This window comes from Balaenoptera musculus, chromosome 2 (genome assembly GCF_009873245.2).
Source record: "Balaenoptera musculus isolate JJ_BM4_2016_0621 chromosome 2, mBalMus1.pri.v3, whole genome shotgun sequence".
Taxonomy (NCBI): domain Eukaryota; kingdom Metazoa; phylum Chordata; class Mammalia; order Artiodactyla; family Balaenopteridae; genus Balaenoptera; species Balaenoptera musculus.
Genome location: NC_045786.1, coordinates 135,471,526 through 135,486,164, shown reverse-complemented (window position 1 = coordinate 135,486,164; position 14,639 = coordinate 135,471,526). Strand labels below are relative to the sequence as shown.

General features: G+C 35.1%; 1 protein-coding gene across 3 annotated transcripts in view; it reads right to left on the bottom strand.

The window, feature by feature from the left end:
• The window catches only part of MNAT1 (MNAT1 component of CDK activating kinase), a 212,487-nt gene that overhangs the window by 156,230 nt on the left and 41,618 nt on the right, over positions 1-14,639 (bottom strand). For all 3 annotated transcript variants that reach the window (XM_036842504.1, XM_036842507.1, XM_036842505.1), the window contains exons 2-3: positions 10,099-10,251; positions 7,724-7,797 (exon numbers count right to left, since the gene is read on the bottom strand). In XM_036842504.1, the coding sequence (XP_036698399.1) occupies positions 7,724-7,797; positions 10,099-10,251 (227 nt within the window). The remainder of the gene's footprint in view (positions 1-7,723; positions 7,798-10,098; positions 10,252-14,639) is intronic.

Here is a 14,639-nt window from a genome sequence, read left to right as displayed (position 1 = left end):
TCAAATCACCTTCCACCTCCACCATCCTATAGTCCTCTCTCATCCCGTGTGCCTTCCCCATTTTACTAGGAAAAAAAAAAAATCAAACACTTTTAGAATTCAGAGCCCTTCCTAATTTGGCTATAACTACTTTCATCTCCCCTCAATAAAGACCTATCTTGAAATTAGACACGTATGCATTTCCCAAATGTTCCCCACATTTCCTGCTCCAGTTCCTTTGATCATACCATTGCCCAGAATACCTGATCCCCCTTTCTTATTTTTGAAAATATACCCAATCTTCAAATGTCTACCCAAATACTATCTTTTCCATGAAGTTCTCCCCAGTTCCCCTAACTAGAAATAACTTCCTTCTCTTATAAATGTGGAAAAATTATTCACAGCTCATATAAAAATCTCTTTCTACTTTACATGATATACACATACACAGCATTCTTTACTTTGCACTTCATCATATTTTCTATAACCTCTGTATCATCACTTCTCCATTCACAATGCCTTGAAAAAAATCCAGTCTTAACTCTTGCATTACTTTTCCCTCTCTGCTTTGAGAGTTTTGCAGATTCCTCAGAGCCTCTTCAAGAACCAAGGGAAAGAGAGATTGAGCAATCCAACCAAAGTAGTTTTCCTTCATTTGTTTTCTTGAAGTGATCTCCTTCTCAAAACTCTGCTTGATGTAAAACAACTATACCCCAATTAAAAAAAAAAACAAAAAACCTCTGCTTGAACATTATACTCTATAGCGCGTGTACATGGGCACACACATGTGTATCTATGAAACATCTCAAAGATCTATAAAACACGTATGATAGGCACTACATCTAGCACTTGACCTAATTATATCACTTAATCCTCCTGATAATCTTATGAGATATGTGAGGTACTACTGTCATTTACACTTTACAGATAAGGTTTAAAGATACTAAATAACTACATCCAAGGTATAGTAAATGTTGGAACCAGGATTTTAACCTAGGCTGATTCCAAAGCCTGAACCTTTTTCTAAAATTTTTATTGGAGTATAGTTGATTCACAAAGTTGTGTTCCAAAGTGTGAACTTTTGTCTACAATGCTAGTTTTATTGCTTCTCTCTATGCCTGAAAACCACTGTTAGCCCAGTTCAGCTATTTCTCTGCATCTGTACAGGCCACACTTTCCTATTTCCATATCTGTGAGCAAACTGCTCCCACAGGGCCCATCTTAGTACCAGCCTCAACCCAGAACAACTGTGAATATCTGTATCTGGCCACCCTTCTATATCCAGCTTAATCAGCAGCTCTTCCTCATAACTCACTTTGCAGGTGCAAATCCTCTCCATCCTCCACCCCTGAATGCTATAACTCACTTTGCAGTTAGAAATCCCCTACATCTCTCCACCCTTGAATGCTCACAACAGATTACCTAATATCATTCTGGTGGTATTTATCCACTTTCTACCCTGTATAATTATTTTCAATGTACCTACCTATTTGACCTAATAGAGTGGTCCTTGAGGGCAGAGTCTAGGACTGATTCAGCTTTATCACTCCCAGCATTTAAATAAAAAACTTTCACTATACACCCATTAGAATGGGCAAAAACCAACACATGATGACACCAAATGCTGGCAAGGATGTGGAGCAACAGGAACACTCATACACTGCAGTGGGAATGCAAAATGGCACCGCACTTTGGAAAACAGTCTGACAGTTTCTTACAAAACGAAAGATACTCTTATCATACAATCCAGCAACTGCCCTCCCTGGTATTTATCAAAAGGAGTTAAAAACCATGTCCACACAAAAGCCTGCATATGAATGTTTACAGCAGCTTTATTCATAATTGCCAAAACATGGAAGCAATCAAGATGTCCTTCAGTAGTTTGAAAAGATAAACTATAGTATATCCAGACAATGGGATATTATTCAGCACCAAATAATAACAGTAATAATAATAAGCTATAAAACCATGAAAAGACATGGAGGAACCTTAAATGCATATTACTATGAGAAAGAAAACAATTTGATAAGGCTACATACTGTACAATTCCAACTATATGACACTCTGGAAAAGGCAAAAATACGGAGACAGTAAAATGATCAGTGGTTGCCAGGGATTCGGGGAAAGAAGGGACAAACAGGCAGAACACAGAGGAATTTCTGGGTAGCAAAACTATTCTGTACAATACTATAATGGTGGATACATGCCATTATACAGTTATCCAAACCCATAAAATGTACAACACCAAGAGTAAACCCTAATGTAAACTATGGACTTAGGAGATAACGATATGTCAATGTAGGTTCATTGACTGTAACAAATTTACCACTCTAGTGGGGGTATGTTGATAGTGAGGAAGGTCTGTGCATGTGTGGCACAAGGGGTATACAGGAACTCTCTGTACATTCCATTTAATTTTGCTGTGAATCTAAAACTGCTCTAAAAAATAAAGTCTATTTAAAAAACAACAGGAACTTCTCATCTGGTAAGAGCTCAAGAAATGCTTGTTGAATTATTATAAGAGGAAAAAAATAAATAAACCAATGCTGGGGGTGAGGGAATGGACGAAATAGGTAAAGCTGATTAAGAGGTACAAACTGCCTGCTTAAAGTAAGTCATAAGTCACAGGGATGTAATGTACATAGGGAATATAGTCAATAATACTGTAACTACTTTCTATAGTGATGGATGAGAACCGGTCTTATTGCAGTGATCATTTCATAATGCATAAAATTATCGAATCACTATGTTGTACACCTGAAACTAAGACAATATTGCATGTTAATCATAACTCAATAAGAAACTAAAATAAAAAGTAAATCAATGCTAATATTTATAATTATCTTTATAAATATAGATTTAATTTAAATGAGCTTTATAATTACAGAACTGAAATATACAGAATGGCAAAGTAAGCAGATGTGAAACTACAGGAAAAAATAATCTTTGTTTCTTATGGTATGAATCTACTGACAAGTAAAGGTAATCAAGTTGACATCCTATGTTGAACTCTACTAGAATGTTTACAGCAGTTTAAGAAGAAAATATTACAATTTATCAGCAAGCTAGACAATGTACTAATTTAAACTTCCCATTAAATAGAACCTAGAAACAGTAAAGTTAAATTCTAAGTGAAAACTGTCTGTTTATAGACAATTTCTTTCTTTTATGCTTATTAAAAACTTTATGATGAATTCTAATGAAACTAAAGTAACTAATTTGTTTATTTCATTTTTTAACTGAAAAAGCAAAGGTAATAGCAATATAATAGATACAAATCGTAATCATAAGTAATACAAATCTCTTCCTTTAAAAAAAAGAAAAAAAACATAAAAGTGGATTACAATTCTGAAAAATTTTCAGAAGCAAGTCTCATTCATGCCACAACGAATCAGGTTGGTATAATAGCCTTGAAGAAAAAGGAACAATTTTCCGTAACAATCATTTGGCCCTTTATCTATCTGGTTACTGGTTTAGCTCAGAGGTTGACCTGCCTATAGTCAAGTATTAAAAGCCAACAAAAAACCTATTGTATTTTCTGAAAGAGTTAATGTTATTTGAGTACAATTTTGAAGTCTTTTTGACATCCAGAATTTATAATTAAAGCCCTTAGGACTTTCTCACCCTTTTAAAATAAGCATACCCTGAACCAAAAGAATGTTTATTATGAAACTAAGGACAAACCTTTGAGATAATCCCTGAGGCCAAAAGGAACAAGAATTTTTATGTTTAGATTGTCATAACCACAGAAAAGAGCTTATTATTAATGCTATAAGAAAGTTTATTTTCCTGTGTGCCCCCTTCTACTGTAATTTTTTATGCCATTATTCAAAATTCTAATACTTTAAAATTTTTATATTCATGATATTCAAAGGATTCATAATGAAATTTATATAACAAAATGACCAATCCCCAATTTATAAATCCTCAAACACTGAGTCCTTAGCCACCCTACCAACTCGATTCCTTTCACTCTAACCATCTTCAGTATCACCCTCCTACCTTCCTTCCTTCCAAACTTCTTTAAGATCCTTCAAAATATAGCTCCAACCTACTTTTTTCTCTCATCTCCCACTATTCTACCAATCTGCATCCCACGTTCCAGACTCAGACTACTAACTATTCTCTGAGACTACTAAGCACTTTCATGGGCTCTGAGAGAGGAAAATCCATGTTCAAAATCTGGCTCCATTATTTACTAGCAATGTGATCTTCAGCACAATACTTAAACTTTCTGTGCCCCCTCTCCATATGCAAAACAGGGATTAAAATGCCTGTCTCAAGAGTTGTGAAAATTATACTTTTGATTAACACAGAGATAGCCAATACAGATACCACAAACATCCAACTAATCACCTTTAAAAGCATGAATAAGACACAAAGTAAACAGGTACTGAAACAAGATTTTAAAAGGAAGTTTATAAAAAAAGAGAAAGTTTTATTTATACCATAACAATCAGAACAATGACACATAACTAAGTGGTGCAGTCACACCCTAACAAAATTTAAGAGGGCTAAAACTGGTCTTTCCCTCATTTCCATACTCTCTACCCAACAAAACAAAACAATGGAAAATAATGCCAGTTCTCCCACTTTTATTTTCTAGATTAACACCAGCAACTGCTCAAGGTCAGAATACTGCAGTTCATCCTTGCCTGCTCTTTCTAACCTCACTTCCTACACGAAATTAGTCACTCGAATAGTCTAGTTCTAAAACATCCCTTTTATCTACCTCCCTCAGTTACTACCTACTCTAAGCACTCATTATTTCTCACCCAAATTGCTGCTACAGCCCCTAACAAATGGTTTCCCAGCCTCGAGTATCTCCTGTCAATATTCCACATCACTACCACAGTATTCGGCTGGCTGTCTACTGGCCATAGAATAAAATCTTACCCTTACAGTCTAGCTTACAAAGCCCTCATTAACCCAGGTCCAATCTGTTTTTCAAACCTCATTTCTAGTCATTCCCCATGTCTACCTACCTATAACAGATTACCTGCTACATTACCCAACATGCTCAACACCTTTATTATCTCTGTGACTTTGTCTTTTGCTACAAATGTTCTTCCATCCTCTTTCTACCTGGTAAACTACTATTCATCTTTTAAGATCGAACTCAAATGTGTTCAAACTTTACCTCTATTTCCTAATGCTAAATTAACTGTTTTGCTATCTATATTCCTGAAACACTTTATAAATAAATGCCTACACTGCTTTCACATTAAATTATAATTACATAATTATCTCCCCCCTTAGAGTATGAACTTACTGAACACAAAGATCATATATCCTCAGCAAGTAAATAGTTCACATAGAACAATTACTATTTGCTGAATTGAGCTAAAGTTCAGAAAATAAACTATAAGTCCATGAAGTGAGGTCCCAAACTTCATCAATATTTTCAAATGCAGCAGAACTGCTCTTTGTCCAACATGATCAGGATCAGTAGTTGATTACTTAGAAAAGTCTGTTAAAGAAGGGAAACATACATACACTCTCCTTCAACACTTTAACTTAAAGCATAAGCAGTAAGTGTATAGTCATTCTCTAATGTAATAACACATAGTCAAGGTACAGTTTTTAATGGGAATTGTGCTTCCTTCATGTATAAACCATACCTGTCATTTATACTGCTCAGTTTCCATCTTTTTAAAATGGACCAAGGACCTGAGAACTAGAATCCTTCTAGAGGTTTGTAATTTTTCCCAATCTTATAAACTATTTAATTAAATTACTTAATTACAATAACAAGTACAACTGGCATAAGAAGGTTTGGTTACCAGTACAACCAACTCGATATATAACGGAACTGGTGAGAGAAGTACAGAGGTATAGAAATCTTCTAATGGACAAGATTCATCATGCATTCATTACGCTTCGATCATCAGTCAGTACATGTTACAGAAGGACTGGGAAATATCAGTTACTCCAATGAGTCAATTAAGAGTAGTTTTGTTAAGAGAGTGTCAACATAATGCAACTAAAGATAGTCCTTCATGAATATATCAATACATAATAGCAGAATCACTTTCAGATTAAATGCTCTGAGCCAGCTTCCTTATCTGGTAAAGAAAAAATGGCATATTGTAAGCCCTAATATCTGGACTTGCTCTTACCTGTCAATCCTAGCTCCCACTTCTGGACATGGTTTTACCTATGGGCCCTCAGGTTGTTCATATCTTCAAACTTCATAGCAAAAAACATGTATTTCTTAAAATCATGGCTCAACTGAAACCTTGTTCCAGAATCAAGATCCCATCTTCCCCACCTTCTTGGTCCATCAGTTTCTTTTAATTATCCTACCTGCCTGCTTGGACTTGTGACCATGTATTCAACTTGCTCTGTGACATCTATAATCTCCTTTCCCTTTATTGCCTGACCAGACTTTTGAATAACAACACGGCCTTCAGAATAAATGTAAGCTGAGTGTCTTCCTGCTTGGTGTCCAACTGCCTGTCCTAAACCAAATATCTAAGTATAGTCAGATTCCTACATACCTGCACACTTGCAGATTTGTTTTCAGTTTATCTTCTCAGTTTATATCCTAACTTTTCTACTTTGTCTCAGCACTCCCAATTCTACCATCTTTTCAGCTAAAGTTCATAGCCATTCATGGTTGCTAAGACTACATACAAAGTACAATGAATACAATTAGAATAAAAAAGCAATGGCTCCAAGGCACTAAAAGATCCCAGGAAAAGCCTAAATTATGTCTGTACATGCTACTTGCTATGATATAATAAATGAACTTAGATATTTTAGAAAAGTTTCAATAACAGGTGAAACAAAAGGTTTTCTGGGTTTTTCTTAGTTAATAAAGAAATTAAAGGAACTAGAATACTCCATTCCTCAGGAATTTGAATTTTCTAAATATTTACCATATATAAATATTTTAAAGAATGATAAATTTTATTATAATCATATTTTAAATATGAAATAATGTGAGTATAGCTTGGCTATCAGGTTTGAGAGAAGAATAAAAAGATAACTGTTTAATTCTCTTAGTCTTGTTCTAATTTTCATAGTCTATAATTTTTGTATTATTTCCAAACCTATGGTGAGTAATATTATGGCAAGTTTTTAAAAAACAACATTAATTATTTTAATTGATGTATAACAAATTCAGACTTTTTAACATCTGTGAAATCTTATTAAAAAAAACAGAAACAATACTTTCTTTTGATGAAAGCTTCTTTTTGACTAATCACAATAGAAAGAATAAGCACTAAGATTACTCTAACTTCAGATTCTAGAATAACATTGAATAATAGAATGCCACTTCAACGGTCAACTGCTTCAAAGTATTTTCAAATTACTGCATGCACAGAAGCATAAATGATGATAAACAACATATGGCTTTAGTCACCATGGATACAGTTCATGGAAATCCTATTTCTTAAAAAACTGAATATTTTTTTCTTGTTTACTCTAATACATCATCAACATATAGATGATATATACACATACAGCCTTCCTTCCCAGCTATAAAGTAGTAGTACCTCTATTTGTCATATTTTTCCTAAGACAAAATGTTTATTACTTAAGTATGTCCTTTAAGTGCAATGCAAAATAATTAGGTAAACATCAGCTACCACAACAAAACCTGTCAGAGACTTTTTTTTTTTTTTTTTTTTTTTTTTTTTTTTTTGTCAGAGACTTTTATACGAGATGTTCTCCTAGGCATCTAAAAGATAAAAGCACACAGGTTAGCACACCAAAAGTACAAGCATTAAAAACATACCAATTTCTTCCACTTCTTCCAGGAAATCATTATATTCTCGTAGACTAGGAAAGTCTTCTTCCCTTTTATTGTATCTTTAAGAGAAGAAAAAAATGAACATATTCCATATCATTTGCTTTCAATATTAACTAACTGATTTGGTTGTTCTTACTAATTCATACATGATACATAAAAAAGGACTGCTTATGGCATAAAACAGTTTTCTTGACACTAGGTTTGTAACTACAGCAAGAATGTTGTTCTTAAATTCTTATGACTACACAGAAGGAGTAGAATCAGGAGAGAATGGTACAACATGTAAAATCCTAAGACTTAAGGGAAAAATAAAGAAATTAGGACACTGAAGAAATGGGAAATGAGCTTAAACAAGGTCTATCATTGGAATTATGATATTGTTTACTTCTAATAAATAGAGTCACTAATTTCCAGAAAGCTAAAATTAATTAAAAAGACACCTTCCTGGGACTTCCCTGGTGGCACAGTGGTTAAGAATCCACCTGCCAGTTCAGGGGACACGGGTTCAATCCCTGCTCCAGGAAGATCCCACATGCCACGGAGCAACTGAGCCCGTGCACCACAACTACTGAGCCCACGAGCCCATGCTCCGCAACAAGGGAAGCCACTGCAATGAGAAGCCCGTGCACCACAAAGAAGAGTAATCCCCACTTGCCGCAACTAGAGAAAGCCTGAGTGCAGCAACAAAGACCCAACATAGCCAAAAATAAATAAATAAATAAATAAATTTTTAAAAATAAAATAAATAAAATGTTTCTCCAAAAAATAAAAATAAAAAATAAATAAAAAGACACCTGCCTGTTTTTCATGACAGTTACAGTCTAAAGGATGCTAGATCAAGAAAATCTATAAATATTGTAAGTGTGCCTGTGAAGAATTAGAAAACGAGAGGGCTTAATGAAAAAGATAAGAATCTAAAAGAGACTATCTCCCATAAGTAATCCAAAAAATAAAAGAGTAGCTTGGGGTATTGATAAAGTAACACTTTATCTAGTAAAGTACCTAAAACGATGCTGCTAAAACATTGGTGACCAAGGTTGAAATGTAGACCACCTAGATAGATAGATATTAATTCTTTAAACCTAAAAAACAATAAAACTAACATACCATTGTAAAGCAGTTATACTCCAATAAAGATGTTTTTAAAAAAAAAGAACAAAAAAATAAATAAATAAAAAACAATAAAGTGGGTTATAACAAAAGTACAGATAAAATGAAATCCAAAACTATTAACAAAGAGTAAAAAACTAAATCATAAGTGAAAAAGAATATTAGAAATATTTATGTACCCACATACACACAGAGAGATCTATCAAAATAAACTGTAGCTAATGCTGATTTTTCTCTAATAGCTTTCAATCTCAACTTAAATGTTACCTCCTCAGGCCTTACCTTACATCACTGACTCACAACGACATTCAGTCCCTAACTTCATAGCATTTTTCTCAATGTATAATCACATATTTGTTTTGTTTGCCTATTTTACTGTCTATGTCTATGCTATCCAAGCTACTGTACTGTAAGCCTTTCGAGGGCCTAATATGTATAACACTGTTCGAACAGAGTAGGTACTCAGTATATATTTACTAATTAAATTAAAGAATAAATAAAGCAAATAAATTGTGAAGCCATCAATTGGAGGATTTACTCTTCTCTGAGAGTTCCCTGATGGCCTAGTAGTTAGGATTCTGGGCTTTCACTGCTGTGGTCTGGGTTCAATCCCTGGTAGGGAACTGAGATCCTGCAAGCCGCATGGAGCAGCCAAAAATTTTTTTTTTTAATTTTTTAATAAAAAAGATTTACACTTCTCTAACAAAGATTAGATAATTAGGGACTTCCCTGGTGGTCCAGTGGTAAAGAATCCGCCTTCCAATGCAGGGGATGCCAGTTCGATCCCTGGTCAAGGAACTAAGATCCCACATGCGGTGGGACAACTAAGCCCGCACGCCACAACTACTGAGCTTGCACGCCTCATCTAGAGAGAGCCCGTGTTCCACAAACTACAGAGCCCACGCGCTCAGGAGCCTGCATGCCACAACTAGAGAAGAGAAAACCCAGACACCACAACTAGAGAGAAGCCCGCACGCCACAACGAAGAGCCTGCGGGACGCAACAAAAGATCCCACATGACTCAACTAAGACCTGATGCAGACAAATTAAAAAAAAGATTAGATAATTAATATTACTGAGTTCTCTAAGACCTTAATAAATTTTTTAACGTTGAACAATTACATAGATGAATTTATACTTATTCACTTGCCAAACTGTCCACATTTCTACAAGTAAATAATTATATCAATTATAGAAATAATTGTTAAAGTCCTCTTTGTGAACTGAATCATTCAGACATTAATACTTACATCTTTAGCACTTTTTTCCGAATCTCAACTTCCTTGTCAACAGTAGGATCTTCAAAGAGTTGTACCCTGAAGTTGCTCTTTCTAAGTGGAGTGCCACACTCAGGACAGTTTCCAGCTCCTCTCACAAAGAGTAAATCCACGCAACTTTCACACCTGTAAGGAGAAAAATATAACATAACTTTTAAGCTAATATTCAAATAGGCAACAACTCTGTATATAGTTTGCCTTTGTTTTGGTGTTTCTTTGTTTGGGGGGGGGCGCTGCGGGGGGCCAGGAAAATTAATCATTGCTGCTTAAACTCTTATTAAAAACCTTTGGGAAAAAAGTTCATTTTCATTTGGAGCCTACTTCAGACATAGGTATCCCAAGGGTGGGTTACCAGTTTAGTTTTACAAATTAAACCAATATACAAGTCTTTAAAAATTGATTTGGGATCTGGGAGGACTCAGATAGCAGGACAGGGGGAAGTCAAAGAGGCACGTAAAAGAGCAGTCTAGGGTCAACTCCATTCTCAATCCAGTATTACCCTCAGACCTGGCAGTGGCCTGCACTTTAGAGAACCCTGCATATCATAATCACTAAAACAAAAACTTTTTTTCCCCTTTCAGCCTTGTAAGGAAGTTTTTTAAAGGTCAGTTAGCAATTGAGTAAGCGGCAGTTACTCAAAAGGGAGAGGTGCTAGCTGAAGGAGGCCCCCAGGCCAGAGGATAAAGAACTGAGAGTGACCTAGTATATGTGGAGAACGGAGAAAATCACCACAGCTTCTGCCCTGAGAAATCCTAGAAAGAGTGGCTACTTATAAAATCTTTAATCAGTTAAACCTGGCTGTCCTAAATTCACCAAAGTGATTGCCCAGGCAAGCCGAGTTTCCCAAATACCTCCATCCCTTATTTCCTCCCTTCTTGGGTAGTACAATTTGGGGAAGAACTTAGAACTTCCTGGAAGTCTTGAGTTGGAAAAGAAAGGAGCTGGCAAGGTTAATGAGATTCCTGCGAATTGAGATTCCTGCGAATTGACAGGATCAGATCATATACTGTATTAGATGGGTCCAGGCACCACCCAATCATCCCTGCCCCGCCCTGCCCTAGCAGATCCATGCTAGTAATCAGACTAGCAAGTGGAAAGGCTGACCAGAAGAAAGTAGCTGCTTTAGCCTGTGGGTGTTAAAGATTCAGGTTCCTGGGAACTCAAGATGCAGCGTTGGAACTAAGGCTGCACTAAAGACGTAGCTTGATTCATACTTTCAAACATTTAAACATTTTGGTATGTAGTCCTCCAGTTGTAATATTGCCCAACTCTATATGTTAGGGCCATACCAACCCTAACCACTCCTTTCTTAGCACTATTTGAAATTATTTATTTCTTTATGTGTTGATTTTCTGTAACCTCCACTAGAATGGAGGGCAGGAATTTGGCCTATTATTATTCTAAACACATCACATCACAAAAAAAATAATAAATAAAAAGGAAAAATTCTAATAAATAAGGGAAAAGTTGATTTCTTCCAAATATGTAGTTGACTTATGGAATAAGCTAAATGAGAAGAATGATACAGATAAATAAGAATATTTAAGGTTAGTTATAAGTAAAATACTAACATTGACCTCTGCATATTTCTATCTTAAAGTAGAGGGAAAAAAAAAATCCATCAAAAAATAGAGGCAAAAAATCCCTAAGAGGGAGAACAGAGATCATAGTTGTCATTATTCAAGATCAATAAAACCCCAGAAAACTCACTTGGGATTGGGAAGACTGGGAGTGGTACATTTTGCCTAATCTCTGTGGTTGGAAGAAATTAAATCCAACTAGAGAAGTTGAAAATGAGCATACTTTAGAACTACATTGACTAAAGATATTTATAGGCAAGGAGCCATCTGAAATAAAAACCATCGAGCCATTACATAGAATATTCTATATTTCAAGGCCTTGGAGAGTAGACTCAGTCAATAATTCAGTTAACAAGGTAAGATAGAACACTTTAATATTTCTGAAAGTCATATTGTAATCTCAGACATATAATTTGTTACCACCGTCAGTTCTACATCTCCACTTTTTAAAAATCTACCTTAAATCATAAGGATTTCAACAGTATTAAGGTTTTTTTAAAATAATTTATTTGCCCATACTTTTCCCTTTCTGATTTTAATTGCTAAAAGAACAAATAATTCTTTTTTTAAAGCTCAAATATAGAAGTATATAGAGAAAAAACTCAAAGCTCTACTTCATTCTGCTCTACATCTCACTTCCCACATGTAACATACAACTGTTAAGTTCCATGTTTACGTGGCCAGATCTTTTTCTACATACTTACAATATATGTATTTACAGATTATATACATGAAAACTAGTGATATAAAAAAAGAACAGAAGAAAAAGTTCCTTATTGCTAGTTCACTTCATCTAGCAGCAGAGCAACCAAAAGAGCAGTATGTGGGCAATCTTTTGCCTCCAAGAGTGCTAGGGACTTTTTCAAACAAAATCTTATATTCTGCAGAACATAGGAAAATTTGCTGAAAAAGCCCAAATCCTCAGTTATTACCCATTCCCAAAGATATTTTTATGGTTTTCTTTTGTTTTTAAAAACCAGAATGGTGCCTGCCTCTTTTCTCTCTGAACAACTTATTTTTAGATTTTATTTTCTTCCATCAAGAATATTTAACTGCTTATATTCCTCTGTCAAGATTTTTAATCAACTTGTTTCTTCTTTTTCCAGAGCTAACAAGTCAATTAAAAATCTTGACAAAGACTAGGTACAAAAAAACCTACAGCTAACATCATACTTAATGGTGAGAAACTGGAAGTTTTCCAACTAAAATCAGATACAAAGCAAGACTGTCTCCTACTCTCACTGTCTCCTACTGTCACTACTCCTTTTCAACATGATACTGGAAGTCTTTGCTAATGCAGTAAGACAAGAAAAGGAAATAAAAGATATACAGATTGGAAAGGAAGACACAGAGCTCTCTTTGTTTACAGATGACATGATTGTCTATGTTAAACATCCAAAAGAATCAACCAAAAAACTTCTAGAACTAATAAGTGATTATAGCAAAGTTGCAGGATACAATATACAAAAAGTCTACTGCTTTCCTATGTACCAACAATGAACAACTGCAATTTGAAATTAAAAACACAATACCATTTATGTTAGCTCCCAAAAATTTGAACGTTTAAGTATAAATCTAACAAAATATGTACAAGATATTGTACAAAATATGGACAATATGAGAAAAACTATAAAACTCCTATGAACAAAATCAAAAAAGAATTAAATAAATGGAGAGATATTCCATATTCATGGACAGAAAGAGTTCACGGAAAGGAAGACTCAATATTTTGAGTTGTCAGTTTTTACCATCTTGATCTATAGCTTCAATGCAATTCCAATCAAATTGCCAGGAAGTTACTGTATGGACATCAACGAACTGATTCTAAAGTTTATATAAAAAGGCAAAAGACCAGAATAGGTACCATAATGTTGAAGGAGAAGAACAAAGTTGGAAAACTGATGCTACCTGACTTCAAGATTTACTACAAAACTACAATAATCAAGACAGTGTGGTATTGGTAAAAGAATAGATGAATATACCAATGGAACAAAATAGCCTAGAAATAGACCCACATAAATATACTCAGCTGATCTTTGACAAAAGAGCAAAGGCAACACATGAAGCAAAAACAGTCTCTTCAACAAACTGGACATCCACATGGAAAAAAATGAATCTACAAATGAACCTTATACCCTTAAAAAATTAACTCCAAACTTAACTCACAGGCCTAAATGTAAAATGCAAAACTATAAAACTCCTTGAGTATAACGTAGGATAAAAACTGTATGACTCGGGGCTTCCTTGGTGGTGCAGTGGTTAAGAATCTGCCTGCCAATGCAGGGGACACAGGTTCGAGCCTTGGTCCGGGAAGACCCCACATGCCACGGAGCAACTAAGCCCGTGGGCCACACTACTGAAGCCCACATGCCTAGAGCCCCATGCTCCGCAACAAGAGAAGCCACCGCAATGCCTGTGCACTGCATGAAGAGTAGCCCCCGCTCGCCGCAACTAGAGAAAACCCACGTGCAGCAACGAAGACCCAACGAAGCCAAAAATAAATAAAATAAATAAATTAAAACAAAAAAAACCTGTATGACTTTGGGTATGGCAATGACTTTATAGATACAACACCAAAGGCATGATCCATGAAAGATATCACTGATAAGCTGGATTTCTTTTTTTAATTAAAAATTTCAGCCCTGCTAAAGATGACGTCAAGAGAAAAAAAACACCTGATAAAGAGCTGTTATCTAAAATATACGGGGGAAAAAACCTCTTAAAAAATGGGCCAAAGACCTTAACAGACAATTCACCAAAGAAGACACAGGTACACCTCATTTTATTGAGCTCTGCTTTATTTCACTTTGCAGATACTGTGGTTTTTACTAACCGAAGGTTTGTGGCAACTGCATTGTCAGATGATAGTTAACATTTTCTAGTAATAGAGTATTTTTCAATTAAGGTATGTACTTTTTTTTAGACATAATGCTA